Genomic DNA, 26,338 nt, shown 5'->3' on the forward strand with positions numbered 1-26,338 from the left:
CAGGTGATTAAGAAATATCAGCTAGGAACTCCATCAATGGAGCAGCTCCAGGCCTACTACTTGAATCAGTTTGGTGAGCAGCTGCCTCTCTTACAGTACATGTCTTTGTACAACAACTTGAGTGCATCAATCCTGACGACTCAGGCTCAACAAACAGCAGAACCTGACGTTGCGGTGTTGCAGACAACTGCAGGTAGACAAATATGACAACATTTCTCCTCTTACATTAACCAGAGTTGTTTAAATGATACTTATGAAATATATATTTTACATTGTCCATCGACAGCGGCAGACAATCACCCAATGAAGTCTGAGAAAAAACAGCAACAAGCAGAAACCAGATTTGACCTCCTGTCTGGCTCTGAGTTTCCAGTGCTGGGGAAAGAGATTGATTCAAACAAAGGAGAGAAGAGCAAAGTGAAAGATGCCAGCCAAAGAGAGAGCAGTTCCTCTGTCTTTAAAGAAGGTTATTATTCGCAACTCAGAGAGGTCCATGGAGCTAATATGAGGGCAGTGGAGGCCATGGAGGAGGATGACATGGAGCTGACAGGGAGGATGAGGAAAAGGGACATCGATCAGGACAAACTTAACAATCTGATGGACGATGTGATCCGAGAAATTGCTGCAGAGGGAGACCTGGTAACACAGGAGAAGGTGAGACTGAGGATACTGTATTCTGATTCTTATGCTTGGCATGTCTCATACTGTAAATATCTTCATATAGCAAGGTTATCTTAGCATAGCCCTAGGGTGAAAAAAGCCAGACATAATCTCCATGACAACTTAAGAGTGATGAAAGGAACAGGAAGTCAGTGGGCTTTTTACACTGGCACATGCCTCCAGCTTCATGTGTTCATCTGTTACAGTTCAGTCACTTCTGGACTCAAATGTAGCCACATATGACAGCAGATGGGGAACAAAATTGGGAACAAATTCTAGAACAAAATGGATTAGCTTTTTTGCCAAGTAGGTTTTCACATACAAGGAATTCACTTTGGTGTTTTGGTTCGTAACAGCAAATGTAAGAAGAAATAATGTGAAGATATATGATACAAGATAAAGAATTTAAAGAGTTTAAATATAAATATAATACTTATATGCAATTAAAATTTGACAAATTTTCTAAAAATCAAAAAATAATAATAACCATTTTCTCTCTTCTTCCTCTCATCAACTTTCACCAATGTTAAGGTGATATCCAGGGTATGTAGCCTGATGCAGATTTCCTCTCAGGAAGCTTCACGGATTATTAAACCCTGGAAGATCCCAACTCTGAAAGACCTACAGTACATCTTAAGAGAGATCAACATGTTCATAGAGGTGAGCAAACAGGTGCATTTACGAATGACCACTGTTTACGTAAGTGTGTGGTACAGTAGCTGATGAGGTCCTACTGTCTGTTTGTGCCAGTCCACTGAGGCAGTGACCTCCATATGTACCCTGTATGAGCTGAGCCAGTCTCTAGCAGGCCTAAAGAACAAGAAGCGCTTTGAAGAGTTGAACCTGGGGCCCCTCTGCAAACTACCACTCATCCATCGCATGTTCAAAATTGACCGCAACACCAAGGATGATGACATCCACCAGATTGAAACAGTAGACATCTTAAGGGTATGACTCAAATGCTACATTTCATTGATGAATTTTTGCAAAACACAAAAATTATATTTTTGACTGTTGACTGAACTTTGAATTTTTAAAATTTTTTTTTGTTTGTTTGTTTAAATCACATACATACATACACATACATTCATCTGATGCAGCAACAATGCCTGTGTTCATTTACTGTTTCTTTTCTCCAAGACAACCTATGTAGATACATATCCATACGTTCATATGTGCATTACCCTACGAACCATCTGGAGAAAATCGGTTCCAAGTGCTTTTGTGAGCTATGAATAAAGTCAGCCAGGCTGAATTTCTGTGTGATGAAGTCACAAGGTAATTTTAAAGATCTGCCTGACGTGAGGTCAAAGAAGAGCAGATGAGCAGAATCACCTAGCGTGAACCACCAGGCTGCTGCTCATATGACACAGAGACAGACTGACACTAAAACAGCCTCAAGATCAACTTCAATGGACTGTGGGACCAGTCCACAGATGTCCCAGGATTAGGGTCAGCAGCTTGACTGATATTACTCAATGAAGATTCTTTTTGCTAATAAACAGTGAAGTGGTTAATTATAATCAACACTAGTCACACCTCCAATTTGTTTATGGTATAAATAACCTGATGAGGCAAGTCAACTGATCTTCATAGAACCTTTCTTTTCTGTGAAGCTAACTGCATCAGTAATCTGGATCCATGTCCATGAATGTTTTTTTTTTGTTTTGTTTTGTTTTTTTTATAGATTTTTTGTTGTTGTTGTTGTTGAAGCCGAATAAAGTCATGTAGGCCATTGAATGTAAAGTTATGCAAATTACCTCAAGCCTCCCAAAAATAATAAACCCTTGTGACATAGTTTATGATGGTGAAGCGTGATGAATGGTGTATAGTTTAAAGGGAACTGAGGAATCCCACTGACACAAACATTACCTTACCTACTTACAAATTTAAAATCGCATGAACCAGATCAATTCAATACAATAAATGTGGAGCCCTTCTCATTAATAGTTACTATAAGGATTTATTAACTGATGATAAAATGGTAATTTTACATATTAAACAGTCGTAAGAGCTAAAACAGTAATACACTGATTTCAAAGCCAGTTCACATTGAATATCAAGCCTGGCGAAGTTGACACAAACATACCTGTTGACCTGAAAGTTCCTGCGATTGAATGTGGTCTGTGAGGTTTTTTTAATCTTTTATTAACTACACTTTGTTTTGTTTCTCTAGCAACTCCGTGTGTTTCGGAAGAAGCAGAGTAAACCCAAAGTCGACCTGCCAGACTTCATGAAGTATCTGGCTGACCACTACAACTGTGACTCTCCCTATGAGCTGGGCATCAGGATCAATGGTCTTGGGCTACCCATATCAGTAAGACACTTGACCCTCAGTAAAACCTCAGATCTGATGAGTGAGCATCAGCAGCTAGTGTGAATCTAGTCTTACCTTGTCTGCTTCACTGCTGAGCTGATGAGAGAGCTTCTGAAACCTTTAAGAATAAATGTACTCTTCCACTACCATCCAGACACTTATGAAGGTTAGTCGATTGGAGCACATCATATTGGACCGAGCCAAGGAGGTCATCCAGAAGGAGCTGGAGGAGGAGATCCAGGAGAAGCTGAGAAAGATCAAGAAGAGTGTGTTGGAGCCAGTGCAAGGAGCAGGCTGTTTCTCCTCCACCGGCAGCTTGGAACTCCGGAAAAAATATGCATCCTTACCAGCAGCTGACGTAGTTCTGGCTGTATTGTCAAATGCAGAGGGGGTCTTCAGTTCCAGAATGACCAAGGTGGGAGCCCGACACTGACAGATGTGTTTGTCTGTCTCCATAGATCCATCAAGTATTTTCAGTAAAATTGTTGACAGTATAGGTGTGTGCATTTTAGAGGCTTAGTTTGGATAATCTGGCTAAATCCACTATGAGCATTCCAGTGAATAACTGAGCTACAAAGCTTGACTGCACTGCTGAACCCATTAACGAAATGTCACCCTTCATAATTTCCTAAACCTTAAAGAAGGCACTGTCAAATAAATTATTAAAAACTGAAAAATGCAGACATACTTTACTATTACTGACATAGGATTTTAGGCTAAAGATATCCTGATAGCCTCCTGCTTGTTCTTATCTACTATGCAGGATATTGCAGCCACTTTTCATCATCATTAAAGACATTTGTTTTAAAACATATATGTTGCTATTACTTAAATGAACACTTTCATTCATGACCTTTGACATGTCCCAAGGTAGAAATTTCATCATTCGACTATGAAAAAAGATTGACGTCACCAAGAACGGTTTTGAAACTCAGAGTGACCTGCTACAGTTCCCATCTTGGCAGTTGCTGATTCTACCCCTAACCTCCAGCTAATCTGAAAATTGGCATAAAAAAGGTGGCACATGTGTGGAGCTGAGACTCATACAATCAACCACCTGTCCCTCAAACAGGCCAAGCCCTTATGCATAACTTTAATCCTTAATAAAACAGCTTCATGTTTCAGTCCTATATGTTTGTACTTGTGTAATAAATATAGAATTTAGATTTCTGATTGTCTCCTAAACAAAACATAAGCACAGTCTCAATTTAGAGGCTTTTTAGCAGAAGTTTAAAATGTAACATTTTGGATTGAAAAATTAAGAGTCAGTTCTCTGGTTAATCTCTGTGCTGGAGGTGCTGAGTGACGTGTACAGCCTGGGCAGGCCACCAGGGAGCATTAGCAACCATAAAAAAGCTGTATGGACATTGGTCATATTCGTTAAATGTTTTAAAAAAACATTCATAAAAATTTGAATAACGTTTTGGTAGGGGGCTCTGTTGCATGGCTGTTTCCTAGCTTAAACCTGATAGTTCATTTTGATTCCTAACCCAGCACGTCCAGAACTTCCTGCTTCAGGTGTCAGGCGACCGTCTGGCTAAGGCTCTTTTCCAGCTGGCTATCTGTGGGGGCTCCCTGGCCATCCCACAGGACCTGGTGCCCAAAGACAAGCCTTCAAATACTACAGCACAAGTGAAGACAGAGAACAAAGCCACTACATCCATCCCCAGTGAAGGTATCACATTTTTTTTACAGTAGCAGTTTTTACTATGATAGTGGCTACTGATGCTTCATATGTTTGTGTGACTGATAGTTTTGCCTTGTGTCTCAGACAAAGTGAAGCAGTATGTCAAAGACAGCTTGTCCTCTCAGAGCTCGGCTATCAATCTGGCTTACATTGCCTCCCTTGAGAGGAAGTTGACCAAACACTTCCAGGTTCAAAACTTCCTCTGTTTGGAGCAGGGCAACTTCTTGGAGTTCTTGGTTAAACACAGCCAGGTAGTTTTCAATCTCATCTCTTTTTTTTTTTTTTTACTGTGATCGTGTGTGTATGAAATCCTTTTTATGCTGCTACAGTGATGAGATAATAATCTGCATTGACTTCTACCTGTGTCACTCTGGCTATGGGCAGATGCTTCAGGACACACTGGGGTCCACGTTGATTGTGAGCAGTAGCATGGGATTTCTGGGGGGTGGTTTCCGTCCAAGCAGACAAGACTTGTTTGAATTCATCAAACAATGTGGCGATATCACATCTGCTGATCCAGATGAAGTGAGTCATTTACAGACAGCACAAATGGAGAGCTAAGATTGAAGCTCTTCTCTCACAGCATGTTACACAAATACTACAATTTAACAATTCCAACGTCTTCCTCTTTTTCCCAGATTTCCCACATTGAGTCAGCACTGAGGTCCCATTACAGGGTCCGGGACAGTCGAGACCTCGGCCATGGCTCTCTGCAAATGCTAGTTGGTCTGGTCCAACGGCAGAAGCAGCTCGCAGGAGGAGGACTGAGCCAGGTCTACTATGAATCTGCCCTGGTTGCCAAAAACACCCAACCAAGGTGAGACATTTTTTCTCACACAATACTCAGGACACAATACAAACAATACAAAATATTAAAAAGAATAAAAATGAACTAAATGTAACTTTTTAATGAATAAAAAGTGCAATCATCTGTCTCTTTCCCATGATCAGTACTGAAAGTGGGTGTGAGACAGTGGGGCGTCTGGGTGAGATGTCTCAGACCCAGGCCTTGGCCAGCTTGCTGTCATGCCCCTTGCTGGAGGATTTAAGTGAATGGAGCCAATGGGAGCTGATATTTAAACCCGGTCACGGCTCCCTCAAAGAGTTCATTGAGAGGAATGCAGGTAGAAGTCACAGTGGGTTTGTATATGGGGAAATATATGCTGTGTCTCAGTTCAGGCAGTTTCATCCTTTGGGGGCAGCCTTTGATGGCAAAATGTGTCAGTCTGCATGAATAGACTGTCACCTTTCGAAGGCACAGTTGCCAGTGCAAAGCCAAATTCCATCATTGGCCTGAGCATCTCAATTAATTTATCCTTTGTCGTCTAGTTCACATCCTCTCAAGGGTGTCTTGACATGAGACACAGCTTTAGTTGTTTCATTATAATTATACATAATAATATGCAACTGGTCGATGAATTAAGCTTTTTTTAACCAACATACAGCTAATACAGGCTTGGAGGCGTTGGAGGTCACACCAGGTTTGCTGATCAGGATTACCACACACACGGGAGACAAGCATTTCTCCAGTGCCGCCATGGCCCTTGACCCTGTTGGCACAGCTGGTCATCTGGTTTCCATGGTGGTAGCTGATGGGATTGTGAATGCTCCCACAGCTCTCCTGGCCAATCACATGGAAAGCTCGCTGGCAGCGGCTGTGGCAAGAGAAGGTAATGTTGTAACACAGCTTAGGCATTCACAGAGCATTAGTAATTTTTTTTTATCTTTTCTAACACATTCTAAAACTTTAATGTACCATCATGCCCATGCTTGTCAGATTTGTCCCAGGCTGAAGACGATGTGTCGTGTTACAGTAGAGTGGCCAAGTTCCTCCTGGCATGTTTGATTCGAATCCCCACCAGAACATGTCAGGCTCTCCTGCAACAGGTTGGTCACACTGCACAAATCACAGGCCACAATTTTACACTTCCTGTGGTCTCTGTGCTGAAGCTGTACTTGAATTTTGTTGTGATTTTTCGCATTACAAATAAAATTTATTTGAACTGTAGAGTAGAGGTGGTGAGAGCAGGTTTTAAACACGGAGGATGTTACATTCCACACTTCGCTCAACAGGAAACGGTGATTGATGTTATGATTTTATGTTGTTCAAAATAAGCTTAAATCAAATCAAAAAATCAAATGAGTGTTGTGATGGTTAATGACGGTTAAGTGATCAGACAAGATTTTAATTTCTTCTAAATGAGTGTTAAAACCTGTGATTTCAGTCTGTTCACCTTAACTGTTGAGGGGGAGGCAGGTATCAGTCCTATGGTTTTCATGCCACATACCACATATTTCCTGCAACCTAATGTTTGCCAGTTTGTTAAAAACTCTGACTGGTACAAAATCAATCTCCTCAGGCCCTAAACAGTTCTTCTTCAGCTCACTAAGATGCATCTCTCTATCCTTTGTTAAATGTGATGTCCAGGTTTTTCTGGAGCCTTTTGCTCGTGTCTTGGGCCAGACCAAGTCTAAACAGGTCCTGATCACCGTGGCCCAGTCTGACCCAAGGCACATAAATTGTCTGCATCGGCTGGGCATCCTTTTGGGCATCACAGACTGGATCAAGGACTACCAGAAAAGGCTGATCCCATCACAGAGCCAAAGCTACAACACACACATGGCGCCCATGGACCGGGTCAAGGTCAGAACCTAAGTCGGAAACTTAGATCACATGATGATTGACAAACATCTCAGAAATGGACCGTGTGCTGCTCAAACTCACTTCTTCAAAGTACAAGTTTTATTTAGCATCAGAATAAACAGAAAATGGAATTGAGTAATAATTAGAATACAGAACCTCCTGTAGAAAGTAAAACACCATAAGTGCCATAATTTAGTCATAGTTTTATACCAACACAGTACAACTACCAGCAGGAATTAGGTCATTCACAGCACAGTGAATGTACATCATAAACAGGACTGTACAAGATGAGAATGACTCCGATCAATTCAGTTTCCACTGTGATTTTCAGCATTCATCTTGTGTTAAGAGAGTGACGAGAACATGAGAAACATAATAAGAACACATCAGCTTTTTTATCTACAGTCTATCGTCACTTTAACCAGATTTTGATGCTGATAATGAGTTTCTACTCTAACCCTGCCTAAAAACCTAGTGAAATGTGGATAAGATTTCTATTAATAAAACCTATTGCTGTGATGTAACTTACAGTGTCTGTGACACTCATTTTCTGTTTTGTAATTCTTCTCTTTTGACTTCAGTCTAATTTAATAGATTCTGTAAGCAGCAGTCTGTCAAATCTGAATACGAGTGAGGATGAAGACATCATGGATGACAGCTTTGTCTCTCGGAGCCCAACACAAGGTGACTGGAAAATTGCAGCACAGGCAAGTGCAGGAATTAAATTTTTTCAGTTTTTAATAGCTGTTTTCTTCTAGTTAATGGTGAGCAAGTCGTTACTGAGGAAGAGGATGAAGAGGAGCTGTTTGAGTTGGTTCCGCTGCCAAATGGGGAAACAACAGACGTTAGCGTCAAAACTGAAGAAGGTCAAGATGAAGACCACATCTCTGATCCTAACGAAAAGGAACCTCCCAGTTGCACATTAGACCTCCACAGAGCCATAATCGAGGACATCAGGTTGGGTCTGAATTTAGATATGTCCATTAATGTGTCATGGATTGTTTTGCTGATCTGTTTCTTCTTCTGTCTCAGGAAAAATGAGTTTGGTATTGGTGTGGAACTGAACGCTGAGGGCCAGAGGCTGGTGCAGGTTAACCAGGAGCGGCTGGGCCGCAGTCTGGAGCGGCTCTCCACTGAGCTCTACAGCAAAGACACACACTTTGTGCTGGAGCTCATTCAGGTGGCTGCTAACATGTTTACACCCTGAAATTTTGAAACTTGGGTTAAATTGAAATGTGGCCTGAGGACATTATTTCGGACATCAACCCCACTGCCATAGCATGAAATCATTGATTCAGCCCAAGATGATCATTTTCTGAATGTGTTAAGAGTTGACAGCTAATTTTCACCCATTAAACATTGAAGAGTGAATTTTTATAAATGAATGATCACGATAAGGCTGAAAAATGCCAATGTCAAAGCTTTTGATTCACTGTCATAGTGATATTGATGATGATGAAGGCTCAAGTCCTGTTGCCCTATTCACTTCCAGCTAACATCCATAATCCATAATATGGATTCTTTTCCATTCAGAACACAAGTCTTACGTTTATTATTATTATTGTTATTGATTATTTTATGAAATTATATTAATTATAATTTAACTTCAACTCCCTCTTGCTAGTTCACTCAAGAGTGAGTGCCTTAAAACAAAATATATTATTTTTGCTGCTTGTCATTGACCTCCATTAAGTACCCACAGCCCCCTAAACTCAGTCACTAAGACTTTACATCTGTGTCTGCACCATCTATTTGAATTCAGTCATTCAGCCCTTTTCCTCTTCCCACTCAAGATGAGTCTTCCTCATATTATTGTTCTTGTGTGGGGTTCCCTGAAAGTGAAACAAACCCCTGAAGTCTGTCTCATCTCTCAGCACCTTTAAGATATTAAACAGGTCTAACAAGTTCTGACAAACTCTCAGTGGATGAAAGAGATCAACAGATGAGTCTGTTTAGAATAACACTAAGTGGCAGAGATGCTAATGGAAGTAGGGAGAGAGACTGTATTGATATGCAGTATCGGTCACTGAGTCGAAGTCAAACCCGGGACACTGCAATAACGTGGCATGTGCGCTAACCACTTGACCACCCACACTAACCAGATATGTGGATTTAATTGTCATTTTAAGAACACATTCTAACATCTTAATTATCTTCTTTTCTCAGAATGCAGATGACAACAATTATCCATCAGAGGCTTGCATCCTTCCATCTCTGGCCTTCGTGGTGGAGAGAGATTGCATCACTGTTCTCAACAATGAGATCGGCTTTCAGGAGAAAAATATCAGGGCCATCTGTGATGTGGGTCGCAGCACCAAGGGCAAACACAAATATGGATACATCGGTAAGTGTGTGCATGAAGTGACACTTTGTTTGACACTTCTGTGACTTAGGAAACCGATGTTAATAATTGGTGTTGGTCTGATTTCTGTGTCAGTTTAACATAAAACAGCCCCGAAAATATATCGTAGTTTCTGAATCATCTTAAAAAAAATGTCTTTTCACAGGACAAAAGGGCATCGGCTTTAAGTCTGTGTTTAAGGTCACAGACTGTCCAGAGATTCACTCCAATGGCTTCCACTTGCGCTTTGACAAGACTTGTGGCTCTATGGGTTACATCCTCCCTCACTGGACTGAGGACAAGAGACCTCTAGATGTACAACTGAAGAACATAAATCCAATCAGGTTATTTGAAGACCTCTCTACTTTGAATATCCATCCATTATCTATACAGCGATTTCAGAGGAGTGAAAACACAGATGGCAGTGGGGGAGGCTTTGTATACTCTAAACAGGTCACCAGTCACAGAGCTGACGCAGAGGGACATGTCACAGTCTCACCTACCAACAATTTAGAGTCATGATGCCTAACGTGTATTTTTAGACTTCAGAATGAAGCTGGAGGGAACCAAAGCATATAAAGACCATGCAAGCTACATAGAGAAAGGCCAGGTTTTTTTTTACATATATATATATATATATATTTTTTTTTTTTTTTTTTTCATTTTATTGGCTTGCATTGAAAATGAAACAAAGTTTCAGCAAAATTTCATCATATGAAACCTGAGGACAGCTGATAGAGCAGCAACACCATTTAGAAGACATATTGACATATACTCTATGTAAACACCAGATCACACACTGAGAATAGAAATAATTTAAAAAGAAATAAAGCAAAAAAATTTAAATGCACAAAAAGGCAAGGACAAAAGTGCAGCACAGGAACAAGACATTAAGACAAGATAATTACAGGGGAGTAATAGTTGGCTGATGACTAATGGCTTTTCTTGGCTCAGTTTATCAGTGAACTTTTTGTGCAAACAGGCTGAGGTAAAAATAGTGATTATTATTATTATTTATTATTATTATTAATATTGTTAAAAATAGAGATTACTGAATCAACCACTCAATATTTAATACAATGCTGACTTCTAGTGGTCATACATTGAGGCACATTGAGAAAATAGTGTAGTGGATTGGTGATTGGAAATCTTTTGCTAAATATTGTTGAAAGTGATCCAATTGTATAGATGCTTGATTATTAACCTTGAATATAAAAATGCTAATTTGGAGGATGTTGATATTGGAGAGATTTTGTATGTTAACATTAATTGAATGTAAAATGATAGGGGTAGGTACTCGCTCACACAAAATTATAATAAATGAAATAGGGATACACAACACTATAGTATAAGGTTGAATCAATGAATCAATTTATTAATTTATAAATTTTTTCTCATAATACTCACAGACTTTGACACTTTCCAGGAGATTAAATATATATATATTCTTTTCAACAGCATTTTATATCAACTAAAATGTACTCTAACTTCTGCTCAAACACAGTACCCTCTTGCTGGCAACAGTGCTGGCTACAAACTTTGATCTAGCTGATATTAGACCAATTATCAACCCTATATTTGCTGTGGCTAATGTGTGACTGATGGTAACTCTGCCCAGCTCAATGATAAAACCCTGTTGGTTTTATCAGACCCCTTTAATTCTTTCGTACAGCTTGAAAATGATTTGAATTATATATCTACCAGTATGTAGATGATTAACTCTGGTATATATCTAACATTTTCTAAGGATGCTTTATATTATGCTTGAAAGAAGAAACATGAATCTTTGACGCTTTGTGCTAAATAATTTCTAACTTCCTGTCTGCATGTGTCTCATCAGCTGGACCACTAAAATCTGCCTTCCACTGCGCCCTGAGAGCCATCAGACCAGGAACCTATTTCACGACGTGCACCCCTCCCTGCTGCTCTTCCTGCACCGCCTTCGCTCCATCACCATCTACAATCAGGTAGCTCTCATAAGTACAGGTGAAGTTGTTTTTTTCAAACCTAAAAGGCGTCCTGAGGAATCATCTGTTGTTTTGGGGGTTTTTGTGTGTGTGTGTGTATTTTGTTGTTGTTTATTTGTTTGTTGTTTTTTTTTTTTTTGCTCTCACAGAGTGAGAAGCATTTCATGACCATGACGCGAAAAGATCTGAGTGACAACGTGTTGGAGGTGGAGCACACAGAGGGACTAGAGCGCTGGCTGGTGGTCAAAACCACTTTACAACCCAAGAAGGTAACAAACAACCTCATCATGTATTGTCATTCATGTAAACTTTATCTGTTTTTACATTTGTACTTCTGTTTCAATAATGTTCCTCTTCAGACTTTAATACTATCCTTTAGTGTGTTCTAGGCAAATGCCTGTACACGCAAAGACCATACCAAGCATATTTCAGTTATGTGTAATATGATACTGTAATCTTTCCATCTGTGTCCTTTTCAGTATTTTCTTGTCCTCCTTACTTGAACCAATTTCTGTTGCAATATGTTCACATTGATCTCTTTAACGTCAGATCAAAGAGGAAGTTGAGTCGACTGAACTTGCCCTGGCTTTCCAGCTTGCCAATCACAACACAGGAAATGAGGTAATTTGCCAGCCTGAGAAACAGCCTGTGTTTGCCTACCTTCCCCTGCGGAGTTTTGGACTACGTTTCATTGTCCAAGGTGAGAACAAACTCGAAAATTGTAGAGTGATTAATGAAGAAACAGAGAAATCCACTCACCCACGTCTGTTCCACAGGTGACTTTGACATCCCCTCTTCCCGTGAAGATGTGGACAGAGACAGCTCTTGGAACCAGTGGCTTCGCTCTGAAATACCACAGCTCTTTCTGCAGGCCATGGATGTCTTTACTGTAAGACAATAATGTGTCACGTGAGAAATGAGTGGAGATGTAGCATTAATGTCCCTCTCAAACAAGTCTGATAATTTAAAAGAAAAACCTCATAGAAAATATTGATACGATTAGAAAATATTTTTAAAAATTTCTAAAAGTAGAGGTAGTACGGCAGCATAGTAGTTAGCACTATTTCCCTAAAACAAGAAGGTAGCGGGTTCGGTTCCTTGGCCTGGGCCTGGGCAATTTATCACTCATGACTAAATAAGCGACACAAAGTTATAAATTGGAGACAAAAAGCATCTTTACATATAATTTCTTTGCAAGTTTTATCCTCAAAAGTTAACAACTTCATCAGGTATGTCATCAGTTCAGACTGAGATCATCATCTCCATCATATGTATTTATTTCAAGCTCATGTTGGACCTGGGTGTTCATAATAATTTGAACAAAATCTCTTTTCATGGCTGTTTTCATTTGAAAACTCCAGGCAGGATGTGGGGTTTTTTTTCGAAGGGAACTTCAAGCTTAAACAAAATAATAAATTGGTGATAAGAGTTAGAACAGTACACTATATTAAATTTAGCAAGAGGGAAAACAAAGGAAGTATCGCATTTTATTTTATCATTAGATTTATGTCATTAAAATATATAGTCAAGGTATATAAAAGTCAGGATCCAAAAATGAGGCAGTGAAATTAACTAATAGTACTCTTCATTGTTTTAACTTGTGCGCTCTTTCGTCCTATTCCAGGATCACCCAGAATTCAGGGGTCTGAAGGGTCTCTGCCAGTTCCTTCAGTTCATCCCCCTTCCTGATGAGGTCCTTGACTTCTTCAAGCCTGTTGCTGGTCAGATTATTCAGCTTCTGAAGGGCAGGGCTTTCCTGCCGACACTCAGCTCAGGTGTGACTCAAATGTTTTCAGGTGTAAATCTAAAAAATAAATGAATGTGTTTTGTAAACCGGTGCTGTTAGCCCTGTCTAATCCAGAATGCACTCCATCATCTCAGACTCCAAGGTTGTGTACAAGCTGCCCTCCCAGGTTGCCGTCTGTCAGGACCCCGTGATCCGCCGGGTCATTAGTGGGGATGACCTTGAAAGACACCTCTCTCTGTCCTATCTGCATCCAAGTTTGAGCCCTGTCCCGCCCACCTCCCTGCTCACTCAGCTCGGGGTGCGATACCTGCGAGGACCGGATGTTACCACGGTAACCACAGCCATGGCAAAGGAGCTGATGAGGGCGGAAGGCATCCATTCAGGTGAGAGAAAGAGTTGAGGTTTTGTGTATTAGTCAGACTGCAGCTGATCAGAACCGTCATTACATGTAAATGGATGCTTATTGCTGTGACTTAGAGGTGATCTTTACTGTTACTAAGACCATGCAAGAAGTTTCAGAGCAGAAAAAAAACTGGTTCCTCACACTCAATATACAGTCAGATAAAAAAGAATAACAATTAAAAAACAGGCATCCTGGGATGATCATCAACTGAAAGTAAATTTTCCATACATAAAACTAAATATTGTATGTTGCAAACCATAATCTTGAGGTATTAGACAATTTTCCCCATAATTTTTCCACCAGTACATTTTCAGCTGTATGGAATCCTCTGTTAGACAGTATTGATGAACAGGCAGCAGTATTTTTTTCTTTCCGCCAAGATTATATTTATTAGATATGGATCATCAGGAATATGTCCAAAAATGTTGTATTGGTATGATGTATTTAGATGATTATTGCTACGTAAATCCAGAAGACATGATCTTGCTCTACGATGTCTCCGAATGCTGCTAATGAAACATGTTATGTTATTTACTGGGAGGTGTATGATCTCTGGTTCCCCCGACACTGCCTCCCTGACCTTGCATCTCTCTTCTAGATGGTGGTCTGCAGCAGCTCGCCAGGCTGCTGGTTTGCAACTTTCGAGCTCTGGAGCATGGCTACGGAGAGGCAGACTTAATCTTGCAGACCCTGAAGGATCTACCCATAATCCCCCTGGCTAACGGATCTGTGGTGGCACTGAGCAGTGGGGGGGTGTTCTTTCCAATGGCAGAAACCGCGACCAAAAAGAAAGGAAAGAATGCACACACAGGTACTTTAGTTTGAACATAAGTACACTTTTATTTCATTTTCAACTTTTTAAACTACAGAGTTATGATAGTTGTGGCGTATACATCAGATAATAACTTGTTTTTTTTTCACACCTTTCAGTTTTTCCCTTATGAAATATTTAAATGTCACCAAGTATCCTATTTTATTTATGCTGTACTGACACTGTAAACCTGTTAAACATCTTTATATGATCATGACATACGAACACATACGACACATGAACATGACATATAATTCTTTTGAGCAGTAATCATGAAAAATCTGATTCAAAGCCTCTGATGATCTAAATATTTTAATATTGTCCTCTGCAATAAACCCAGACTCAGACAACTTCCCCTTACTCTGATATCAGAAAAGGCTGTTCTGATCCCATTTACTGGTGCGTCACAAGCAGCTGACAGTTAGGCCTCTGAATGAGAGACTCATAGGTTGTAACATCCCCCACTGGAACCGATATGAATGTCCGTTGTAGAGATGTGATTCTAGACATCAGCAGCAAAAATGGAGAATCAGAACTGATGGATAAACATATAAAAGTAAAGCAGCAATTGCTTATTGTATTATATTATATATAATTTAATTCACAACTCTGTGGTGAGTCATCATCATGCACATCCTTTTTTTTTTCAAAATATATAATCTGTAAGGCAAAGGTAAGGCAGCAAGTACTCTAAACTAAATAAATTACCAAGACATTAGCACTTTCAAAGAACGCACAGGTGTGAAGTGTGTCCTAATTGGATAGCTCTAAATCATAATCAACAACAACAACAACAACAACAACAACAACAACAAAGCAGCAGATGGAGGAGGAAGAGCATCCAGGATGTAGAGCAGCACAGTTTCACTGTTTCTAAAAATGTGATGAACTGATGTAAAAAAATAAGAACAGATAAAAATGTATCCTTGCAATGGTGAGAGCTTCCTATGCACCATTCTCCATCTGTGCTTAGAGAGCTCAGCACCACAAGTGACTGTGGATAAATAAAAATAGCACACTTGGGATTATGTGATAGTTAGACAAAGTTAAATTCAGGCTGGAGGACAGACCAAGACTTTCTGTTCTGAATCTCTGAAGCCTTTTAGAGGCGCTGTATGCCACACCTGACCTTTATCTAAGAATAAGATATGAGGCTGCTCACATCAGAGGTGGAGGCCACCACCCATGTCTGTGCGTCATCACACTCACAGAGGTTCAGAATGGCAGACATGAATAATTGATGTGTGAATGTCCTGCCCTGATGTGATCTGTTTCTGTCTCTGTATGTCTCTCTCTCTCTCTCTCTCTCTCTCTCTCTCTCTCACTCTCTGTCTTTTAGTCTTTATCTTTCTCTGTTTTCCTGTCTGTCGATCTGTCTCTCTCCATTTTTATTTCTCATAATCTGTCTGTCCTTCTATCAAGCTCTCACTCTCTCTGTCTTGTCTGTCTCTGCTCATCTCAGTGTCTCTTCACCACTGACCTTGTTCTACACTGTTCATCCTCTGGATCATTTATTGGCCTTTAAGGCGGAAGCGTTGAAGCACTGAAGCCAGTGTTTTACTCTCATGTCATTATAGTACACATCAGTGAAAGTCAGTGACCGACATCACTGAAGCTTCAGAACAATAGGAGACTTTAATGTAGGCCCTACATCCATTAATGACATAATGACTGACATTCATGACTTTCTATTAACCAATGAACTGGTTGATCCATAAATTATCAATAACTACCTGCCTTAAAAAGTCACAGCAGCTGTGACAGCCATCAACATGTTTTATTTGATCCTGAACCAGAACATTTTTCACTGAACAAAGAACACTAAATAATGTCAGAAGGACTGAAGTTTTGATTCTGTATGGACTGGTTTCCAGGTCAGTGAGTGAGGTTCAATTCTAAGTCTTAAGATCTTCTCAGAGGTGAAGTCAACAGAGATGCGTATGATAACTTCAGACAGATGGTGGATTTGAACAGAGATCCTCTGAAATATTGAGCAGTGCAGAGCTCAGTGGGGAAGCATCCTTTTAGGTTTAGAAATTGGGTCACCAAAGTTTTCTACTCACACATGTGTAGGTGTATATGTATATGTCATTATGTCAGAAGCATACATTCAGTTGCATGTTGAAATCCGGCAAAAAGGAAAAACAAGGAAGTAAGATTGATGAAGAGTTGTACATAAATATATTTTCTTTTTCCAAGTCACCCTGCATCCTGGAAACGGATAAGTGGTTTAAGATGAATGAATGAACTTCCAAGTCAAAATGAGACTGCTTCTTTGCTCATCTGCTGCAAAATTGAAATTGAAATTAACAGCATTGTCTCTTCACAGGGCAATTCTCAGAACTATATAAGGACGTAAACACAGTTCATCCATCTCTGCTGAACTGTGTGGAGCCTCTTGAGAGTCAGCAGGTTCGAGAGCTGCTCAGAAGACTAGGAGTTCATGAACTGGAGCCTCAAGAACTGTTGCAGCAGTACATATACCCTTTGATACGCAGCAACAAATGGAAGGTAGGATGCTAATCCGTTTGGTCACTAAAAGAATTTTATATTTGAGAAATTTAATATATTTTTTTCCTTTGCATGTTGCTTGGATGTTTTTCTTTCATCATCATGCTCCTCACCATCAGTCAAAGCCTGAGGCAGTGGTGGTGAGCTACTTGGTTTTCATCAAGCAGCATTCCTCCTCCAGCCAATACTCAGACATTGCAGTTCCTGTCCTCACCAACAAGGGTCTGCTCTGCCCAGGACAGGACAGAGTGCATTTCTCGAAGGAGTACGGTAACATCAATCTGCCAGAGGAACTTCCAGGTACACACACACACACTCTTTCAAACGCAAACGAATCAAACACTGGCTCTAAAGAGTACCTTTTTTGTTCATGTGTCACCTTAAAGCTCCATAGATTCTGCTCCACACTGTGTGGGGGAGGGGGGGTAGCTATTGCATTGGATACAGTGTAGAAGCTCACCACTCAACATTACTAGACACTGGCATGTTAAAAAGTATTTTTACATAATTGATTATTGTACTTATCGACACCCTGAGAATTTTTTTGTTAAGTTTCTGGTGATGACATTTTCCGAATAACTGGTAACAAATTGCCTTTATGTCTTACTCACATGAGAATGTTTATAGTTGCTCTATTATTCTCATAATTGTCCCCCGGTTAACTTTGGTCCTGTCTCTACATCTTCTTCCACCAGGCTATGACTGGACCTTGCTGAGCCCCTACTACGTGAAGACAGATGATGATGTAGCAGGGTGGAGAGAGCTGTTGAGCAGACTTGGAGTCAGAGATGGTCTCATCATCCGCAAAGAGACCCAAACACTCACTGCTAAACAACTGGTGAGAAGAGGGCCTGTGCACTGTGTTGAGTTAAGACACAATATTTACTGGTTGCGTGGACACCAGAGGTATAACTCACTTTTCCCCTACATTAGAAAATAGGAATGACTCAACATAATGAGTCAAATAACAATTGGAGAATGAAGATACTAGCTGATGAGGATAAGAGGGATCAGGACCTGCTGTGAATATGAGTAGATAAAGCAGGTGTGGCAGACAGAGCTGAGGCTGAGCAGGTCACAAAATCCTGTTGCCTTTTTTAGTCTAACTGCAGATACATGGGACAGCATGTGGATTCGTAATGTGCAAATAATAATACTACTTGAACTAAAGGCTGAATGAAGTCAGATGTGACTTATATCAGAACAAAAGACCAGAGGACACAGCTGTCCATGTATTAAAAAAAAAAAACAAAACGAAATAAATGCTGTATAGTAGGAGGACAGCTGTAAGTTCAGATATGAACGTCCCTAAGACAAAATTTATGTCGCATTTGAGATCCAGTTACATTGCTTATCCACGTTCTGAGGAGGTCTGGGCCTCAACTAACCACATTCTTTTAGCAGTATGAGCACAAATGCATCATGGGCAACATTGTTGGACTGCTGACACCCTCTGCCATGGGCAGATTAGTTCCATCCCAGCTTCAGCATGATTAAAAACATTTCACCATTTCAAATGGATAAAACTTTATTTCACTGCAGTAGTTAAAGCAGGAAAGTGAGCAAGTGAGATGTCACCACTAGTGGTCACTGGGGATGCATTTTAAAGAAGATGTGAAAAGATACAATATACTACCAGTAAACACACTAAAACACTGAAGACCCATTTCACCACCTAAGATCCTGCATCCTCATATGACATTACATTTTAAGTTCTCTTCACCATTATACTTAATTTATCTTGGACCTCATTTGTGGACACTTGTCTCTGTCATCTTGTGGTCACCAAAGCACATTACTATGATTAGTCAAAAAGTGCCATCAACATATCAAATAAAAGTTCAGATCTTAGGATGTTAAAGGAGGTCTGGCCAAGGCCTAAAATATACAAAAGCACAGCGTCCTTAACAGGGTGATGTTGTAAATACATCATAACAATTATCAACAAACAAAGATAATGATAAAGTACAACTTTTTAATCACAGATAATTTCATGTTGTTTTCTTCTCTTCCTTCCTTAAATTCCTCCTTCTCTTCTTCAAGGCCTCTAGCCACTGGTCAGCTGAAAGTACAATGTGGCGCCTCAGCCCTGAGGACAGCTGTGTCCTTGAGGACTACCCCTGCGAGGAGTTTCATGCCCTGGCGACAGCCCAACTGACAGGGGTCGTCCTCTGGCAGCAAAGGATGGCCTTGTTGAAGCTGCTGGCCACCAACTGGGACACTGGGTAACCCACACATAGTCATACAAAAACATCACACAGACTTTTTTCTGCTGTCTTAATAAGTAGTTATTATCATGATTAAAATGATCATTGGAATATTTCTGTAAACATATAAATAACCCATAACACTCCCACTTAATAAATATCACTGGATCTGCTGTGACTCATGAACAAGACAGCTTGAGGCAGTAAGGAACTTAAACAGGATGGTAACTCTGCACTGTTGTGTTGCTGCTGAACAGTTTCTCTGCTTTAAGCTGCTGCAGTGTTATTCACTGTTGTCACTGAGCTGTTTCTGTCTCACCCTCACCGTTTGGTCCCAGTCCTCCTCTCTCCTTGATGTCAATGGTGCAGACTTAAATCCTCTTTCAGCGCATCTGAAAAATGCTTGAAAATCGTTTGAAATTTCCCAGCATGTCAATACATTAATTCATGCTTTTCCATTTCGACTTTCAAACGCCTAGGAAACTCACACCATCCAGTTAATCATTAACAATGACTGCAAAGAAAGCAGCTAATTATTTAAGAAATAAACTAGTTACCTGTCTGTACTGTGTATGTAGCTTGTTGTTCTGCTATAAGTGCCTCCTCATGATGCGGTCAAAAACGTTTGGGCCAAAGCATTTTGAAAGAGAATCAGCAACTAGGGAAAGTTTAGCACTTGTTCTGTCAATGCTCTAACTTCATCACTCTCGCTTGTATATGGTGAAGCTTAATGAAATGACAGTCAACATTCAACCAAGCTCCATTCCCTATTTTGGAATCTGAATGAATAGGGTTGAATTTGAATGATATTACATGATAGCAGAAAATCAATACATCACCTTTTTATTCCGCCTGTTATTCATCTAACTGTGCTGTGTCCATCACAAATTAAATAGAAAGATTTGTTTCTTTTTACTTGAATCATAGCTCTGCAGGTTTAATAGGATCTAACTGACATCATTACAATGCTTCATTAGACAAAAGATTTTTCTTCAGACCTTCTCTGGGCATTGAAATCATCACTGAACAGACCACTAAGCATCTGCAGCTCAATCTGAAAGCTGAATATTCTGCAGGGTGACACACAGATGAATGAGCTTTAAGTGAAGATGCATTGATCAAAGTTCTGATGATATAAATGATTATGATCTTCACCAACCATTACTGACCTCACTTTCTCACTCTGTCAGACACCACTACTCTCAGTACGTCAATGCCCAGGTGATTGACAGTGACGGACGACCAAAAAAAACCACCAAGTCCTCCTTCTACCACTCACTGAGTTGTCTTGAATGGGTGCCAGCCATTCGAAACCTGAAGGGAGGCCAGAAAGATAGGAAGTACCTCTGTCCAAACTCAGTCTACCTACCTTTGGCTGAGGTCACCGACGTGCTGGGGACCCAAGTCTACTATGTGGACATGGACCCTAGTGACTTCAGCAGAGCTCTGGGTAAAGATCTGACTACTGTGGTGGATATCTGTTTTCTTCAGGTATAAGTTATCCTATATTTACAGAAGGTCATAACATCGGTTTTTCCTCCCTCAGGAATGAGGCAAAGTATCTCAGTGGAAGCTTTGATCAGCTATCTAAAGGAGTGGTGCATCAAACCAGAGGAGCAGAGACAACCCGAGGATGAATCTGAGGGTGCCCATTTCACCTCCACCGTTCAACACATCCACAACATTTACAACTACCTGTACACAAACTGTTCCCAGAGCAGTCTCAAAGACCTTTTCCAGCACACCCCTGCAGTGTTCATTGAACAGGAAAAGAGGTACGTTGTCACCTCTTTGCAATCTTTTTTTCTGGTTTATGTCAAAATCTGATCTCTTAAACTATGATTCGGGTGGTGAGTCATTGCCACCCCATGTTCCTCCATATAGCATTATTTCCATGAACTTAATGCAGCATCATATGTTCCTTTCCGTACCTGTCTTGAATATCCTCCCGCTCTCATTCTCTCCCTTCTCCCAACTTTGCCCCTTCTCCATGTCTCCCTCTCTCTCTCTCTCTCAACCCAATTGGTCGAGGCAGATGGCCGACCCCCCTCCAAGCCTGGTTCTGCCCTAGGTTTTTGCTTCTTAAAGGAAGTTTTCCTTGCCACTGTTGCCAAGTGCTTGCTCACTGGGGAATCTGTTGGGTCTCTTTAAATAATTTTATAAAGAGTTTGGTCTAGACCTGCTCTATATGTAAAGTGCCTTGATGTAAGTTTTTGTTATGATTTGGCGCTATATAAATAAACCTAATTTGATTTGATTTAATTTGATTCAAATGCGATCCCCCCAGGTTAGATGAGGGCTGGTGCTCAGGATGCTTCTACCATCTGAAGGAAGTGTGCTGGAGTGACCCAACAATGATGTTTCTGCGTTACAAAGCACTGATCCACAAACCACGCAGCTCCCTCCAAGAGCCCAAAGTCCTGTCTCCTTTCTACAGCCCGCTGGAGGGCATGAAAGACTTCTTCACCAGAGTATGCTATTGTTGTTTCTCTGTTACTGTTAGTTCAAATAATTTTTCCAAATGTTGAAAATTGAAAGGGCCTGGACAGAGCTGATAATGCTAGCTTAAACTCTGAAAAACTTAAAACTTAACTTAACTTAAACTCTTTGACAGCAGGCTGGCCTGGTCCTCCCCTAACCTAACCCTAACCAGCTTGACGGGCTTATAACTGACAGAAGTTATGTATATGTGTCTGTCTTTTTATCTCCATACATTTAGTGTCTGAATGTGGATCTAAGCCCCAATATGAACCAGTATGTGGGTCTGATGGAGCAGATCTGTTCCTCATCTCCCATACCAACTGCTGAAGTTCTGCAGGACGTGTCTGTTCTGTACGCAAGACTTGGTAAGGATAATTATAATATCATATCGTATCATACCAAATAACTTTATATCACATCATATTACTTCATATATTGTGTGATATCATACAGTATCTTCCAACTAATTTATTTTGGTTTATTTGATATTGTCAACAGCTCACAAGTGTAAAACTCCGACACATGGAGAACATGAAAGCAAACTCAATCCCAGCTACTGCTCCACTTTGAAAGGTAAGTCAAGTGATGTCCAAATGTAAACAACCTCCCATAATCTCCTCACTTTGTGTGTGATGTTTGGCTTTTTACTGGCAATGAACATCATCCACCACCTGTCAATGGAGCGTGTGTTGTGAAATTCTCCATGGAAAATTTGCTGCTTTAGTCTGGATGGACATTTGTTTCGTATGTTTCTGTTTCGAGGTGGCAACAACAGTTAGCTAATTGAGGACGAGCAGGGGAGGTATGGGTTGAAGAAAGGGATGTGTGAATGCTGATGCGTTACTGTTGTGTCTCTCTTTGATTTGACTGATTAATTCAAGTCTGAACAAACAAACATGAGGCATATAATTTTGCTCTCAGTCTGTCCATAGATCTGAGTCGAAACTAGAGAAAGATTCACTAAGTTTAGCTCCTAAAACATGCCTCAAAATTTTCAAAGTGAGCTGATCATCAAAGTCCTAATCCACGGATACAAACGGTTTTAATAGCATTTTATTTTATCTTTATAGACATTTTGTGTCAAAATAAGTGTGAACGACAGCAAAAACACGACAATTTATATTTATTTATGCCTTCATTCTTACTTCATGTTTTTGCCAAATTTTAATAAAATCCTTCAAGGTACCATGTTCATAAATATTTGAAAAATTGATGACCTGATGTCTTTGACTGTGATGCAGAAGAAATAAATTGCAGTTCAACCTGGACATCACAGTGAAATCATCAGTGGTACAAACTGACTGAAGATTTAAAACTCATCTTTTAAACTTCTTCCTTTACCTTTAAAGCAAATTTGTACTTGACCTATCTCTGTCCTATTCTTGAGAACACAGTAAATCAGGAATGTCTGGAGGTAATTTCAAAACACAAATTTCTTAAAGGAGTAAAGTGATGACATGTTATATCAGCAAGGTTAAAGGTAAATTGAACTGTCCCATAAAACTGTGTAAAACTGTGGTCTGATTAATGAGTCGTAACAAACAATGTTCAGCAATTCTGGTACAGCGAGGAAAAGAAATACAAGTTAAATGTCTTCAGCTGATTCTGGTCCCCCTGTTTTTTCAGGTATGGTCTCTGATAAGAGGGTCTTCCCCACCAAAGATAACAATTGGGTGAGTCTGGCACGTAAACCCATGATTGCTGACGACAAAGAGCTGGAGAAGGTCTTTAAAGCTCATCAGCAGGTTTGCCTGCTCCAGCTGCCACCAGCAGAGAAGCGGGATGCTACTCGAGGGAAGACTGGGAACTCTGGTATCTGCTTTTTCTGTTCTCCATATAGATGTCAGAATACACTTGATCACTTTATACACTACCAGTCAAAGGTTTGGACACACTTTCCTATTCATTTGAATGGAGTGTGTCCAAACTTTTGACTGGCAGTGTACCCAGACTGAGTTCTTATGTGAATTATGCATAACCAGATACAGAGTGTAGGTCATGACTCTCTGTGTGTAACTGACCAAACAGTCCCAGGAGAACGAGCCACCTTTAAAGAAAAGGACCGAACTTTGTTTCTGGAAATCTGCGGCATCCGTTCATTGTCTCAATGTGTCAAGACTGAGCCACTGACAGAGAACCTGAGGCCTTGTCCGTCCATGCAGGCCATGGTGCATTCTGTCATCCCCTACATCCAGAGGTTCCTCTACCACCACGATGAACTGACTCACATCTATTCAGAGCTGATTAACAACAACATAGGAGAGAAGATCAAGCGCCTTTGCTTTGGGCAGGTATGAAGGTTCATTGGTTTTTAGAAGGGGTTTTGGCATTTGAGGTTGTTTCCTGTTTGGTATTACTGATCAGATCGAGACTCCCTCTTATGTCTGTGTTTTTTTTGCACTATGAGGCCAACTTTACTGACATGACCACTGAAGGCGGATTGGCTCCCAGTCTCTCAATCAGTTTTACATTGTGCACAATTACCAAATGATTAACTCAAGCATCAGCTCATTGTCGCCAGTTGATGAGAAGAACTTGTTCTCGTAGTCTGTACACATACATTGCTCTGACAAATAAATGTGCCAGACACACCTGGTGTGGCCTTGAACATATTTATGAGGTTGTGTGTCTGTTTGCAGGTGGGGAAGTTGTACATCCGCTACCAGCTGGATGTCACTGATAGTGATGAACCGTTGGTGGAGGTTCAGGACGTGATCTGTCTGCTGAAGGATGAGAAGGAGCTGTACATCCAGAAGGATCACCTCTCTGCTAGGCTGGACATCTGCAGGTCTGTGCGGGTCTGACACTGATTTTATGTAAAAGTCATGAAGTTCATCTATTTCCCATAATGCCAAGCTCCAGCTTCTCCAGCTTTCAAGATTAAATCAACATTCTCAAGTCCTAACTTCTAATCACAGGCTGATTTTTTTATAATTGGAATTGTTTTTCTTCTGATTGGCTGACTGACCTGTTGTTTCGAGAGCTCCAGAAAGAGGCCCGAGAGAGAAGATGTAAAACAATACACTGGACCTTTAAAACCTCAGTTCAGTTATTAGGAGAAAAATCAAAAGTTATATGGATAAAAAGATCATTTGATGTTCATAGCATGCATGTATTTTGGTGTGTGCTTCTCCTTCATGTTGTGTCTGTGTGCTTGTGTCACAGGGAGCTGGCAAAACTCTTCTGCACTGAAAGTAGCCACAGGAAAGAGCTGATGCAGTTCCTGAGTGCCCTGATCACTTCACTCGATGTACGTGATATATAATCACTGATCCATATCCGTCAAGCAAGTTGCCGTTCTTTCATCCTGCCCTATCACACACTCAAATGCACACACACATTTCTGACACCACAGAGCTGAGCACAGCAGGAGCTAGTAGGCTGTTTCCTTGGAGGGACTCACATTCACATGGCAGCTCGCTCTCATGTCTGTAAGAGCAGTGTAGTCACACAGAGGTCAGAGATTTTCTGAAATCAGTAAAAAGGGATTTTTGATTAACCAGACATTTAATCCACTGGAGCAGATGGATTTGAGAAGCTGCTCACTGATCTGCTCATTACTGTAACTTGAGTGTGGCTTCAGACATTTGGACCCCACTGTGTTAATCCAGGGAACTGATCAAGCATTCACTGGCAGGACGTGTTAATAAGGTCATCAACATTTCATCAGAAGGAACTGAGAGCAAGGACCCAAACATATCCTCAACCCCAAATGGAACTAAACACTGCAGATGGGATCCTGTCTGGATCAGTGCAGCATGTTTATTCTCTGAGTGCCTGTTGCAAAACAACATTAAAATCTTCAATAGAAAAATGTAATCCTACTTCAGGACGAGGTCATTAACAGTACATTTGTCTGCAGGATCCACGAGCTCTGAAAAGACTGCTGCAGAAAGAGGACATCAAAGAGCTGCCCAGCAATGAGGAGCTGTGGGAGGTTCCTGAGCCCCCCAGACCAGAGGTGGCCCTAGAGAAAGGTACAGAGTCCAGCTCCAAACACCAGGCCTCGCTGCTCTTCAGAGCATTATTTTCAGGTCTTAGAGGGCAAATCCATATATGACACTGTGGGTGTGTTTGTTTGTGTGTGAAGTCTGATCAGATGAATCAGGTGAGGTGAAGTGGGTTTGTCAGACTCATCTCTGCTGAAGGCAACATCAGCATCATACACATGAACTTCTATCTAGACTGTCAGCAGTCAAGTTAAATTATGAGTAATGTAGGAAGTGAAAATGTGTGGAATAAAAGAATAATGTTGCTGGTTCTGCAGCCTCACTTACTCCGGACCAGTATTTTCACGATTGAGGCCCTTAAATGATCACAAAGTAAAATATTTTAAAATAAACAACGAAATACAGAAAAACCCAAACATTATATATATAGGCACCAGTAGATTGAACTTTTTATGATCTTGAACTGTCCAATCATTTTCAAAGAATAATGAACAAGAAAAGACCAAGAAGTATCCACCCTTTTGTAATAAAAGAAGTTTGTCTGTTTCTAATCAGGTTTTTCACTATCGGAGTCACAGTCTTGAAAGATGGACTAAGGTGTCATCCAGTCTG

At 40.5% G+C, this 26,338-nt stretch overlaps 1 protein-coding gene across 3 annotated transcripts in view; it reads left to right on the forward strand.

Annotated features, from left to right (window-relative positions):
- Positions 1–26,338, forward strand: part of LOC115060244 (uncharacterized) — a 35,664-nt gene that overhangs the window by 5,993 nt on the left and 3,333 nt on the right. For all 3 annotated transcript variants that reach the window (XM_029528118.1, XM_029528120.1, XM_029528119.1), the window contains 40 exons: positions 4–193; positions 287–654; positions 1,192–1,320; positions 1,411–1,608; positions 2,837–2,977; positions 3,132–3,392; positions 4,472–4,652; positions 4,749–4,915; positions 5,049–5,189; positions 5,303–5,481; positions 5,616–5,788; positions 6,110–6,334; positions 6,442–6,551; positions 7,093–7,308; positions 7,890–7,992; positions 8,067–8,265; positions 8,341–8,488; positions 9,475–9,652; positions 9,816–9,993; positions 11,490–11,616; positions 11,766–11,885; positions 12,166–12,316; positions 12,393–12,505; positions 13,241–13,391; positions 13,498–13,746; positions 14,365–14,577; positions 16,907–17,088; positions 17,208–17,388; positions 17,784–17,926; positions 19,132–19,313; positions 20,486–20,745; positions 20,842–21,070; positions 21,583–21,766; positions 22,015–22,141; positions 22,275–22,349; positions 23,403–23,588; positions 23,805–24,067; positions 24,416–24,564; positions 24,942–25,026; positions 25,639–25,753. In XM_029528118.1, coding sequence (XP_029383978.1) covers positions 4–193; positions 287–654; positions 1,192–1,320; positions 1,411–1,608; positions 2,837–2,977; positions 3,132–3,392; positions 4,472–4,652; positions 4,749–4,915; positions 5,049–5,189; positions 5,303–5,481; positions 5,616–5,788; positions 6,110–6,334; positions 6,442–6,551; positions 7,093–7,308; positions 7,890–7,992; positions 8,067–8,265; positions 8,341–8,488; positions 9,475–9,652; positions 9,816–9,993; positions 11,490–11,616; positions 11,766–11,885; positions 12,166–12,316; positions 12,393–12,505; positions 13,241–13,391; positions 13,498–13,746; positions 14,365–14,577; positions 16,907–17,088; positions 17,208–17,388; positions 17,784–17,926; positions 19,132–19,313; positions 20,486–20,745; positions 20,842–21,070; positions 21,583–21,766; positions 22,015–22,141; positions 22,275–22,349; positions 23,403–23,588; positions 23,805–24,067; positions 24,416–24,564; positions 24,942–25,026; positions 25,639–25,753 — 6,970 coding nt within the window. The remainder of the gene's footprint in view (positions 1–3; positions 194–286; positions 655–1,191; positions 1,321–1,410; positions 1,609–2,836; positions 2,978–3,131; positions 3,393–4,471; positions 4,653–4,748; positions 4,916–5,048; positions 5,190–5,302; positions 5,482–5,615; positions 5,789–6,109; positions 6,335–6,441; positions 6,552–7,092; positions 7,309–7,889; positions 7,993–8,066; positions 8,266–8,340; positions 8,489–9,474; positions 9,653–9,815; positions 9,994–11,489; positions 11,617–11,765; positions 11,886–12,165; positions 12,317–12,392; positions 12,506–13,240; positions 13,392–13,497; positions 13,747–14,364; positions 14,578–16,906; positions 17,089–17,207; positions 17,389–17,783; positions 17,927–19,131; positions 19,314–20,485; positions 20,746–20,841; positions 21,071–21,582; positions 21,767–22,014; positions 22,142–22,274; positions 22,350–23,402; positions 23,589–23,804; positions 24,068–24,415; positions 24,565–24,941; positions 25,027–25,638; positions 25,754–26,338) is intronic.

This window comes from Echeneis naucrates, chromosome 19, assembly GCF_900963305.1.
Source record: "Echeneis naucrates chromosome 19, fEcheNa1.1, whole genome shotgun sequence".
Classification (NCBI taxonomy): Eukaryota; Metazoa; Chordata; class Actinopteri; order Carangiformes; family Echeneidae; genus Echeneis; species Echeneis naucrates.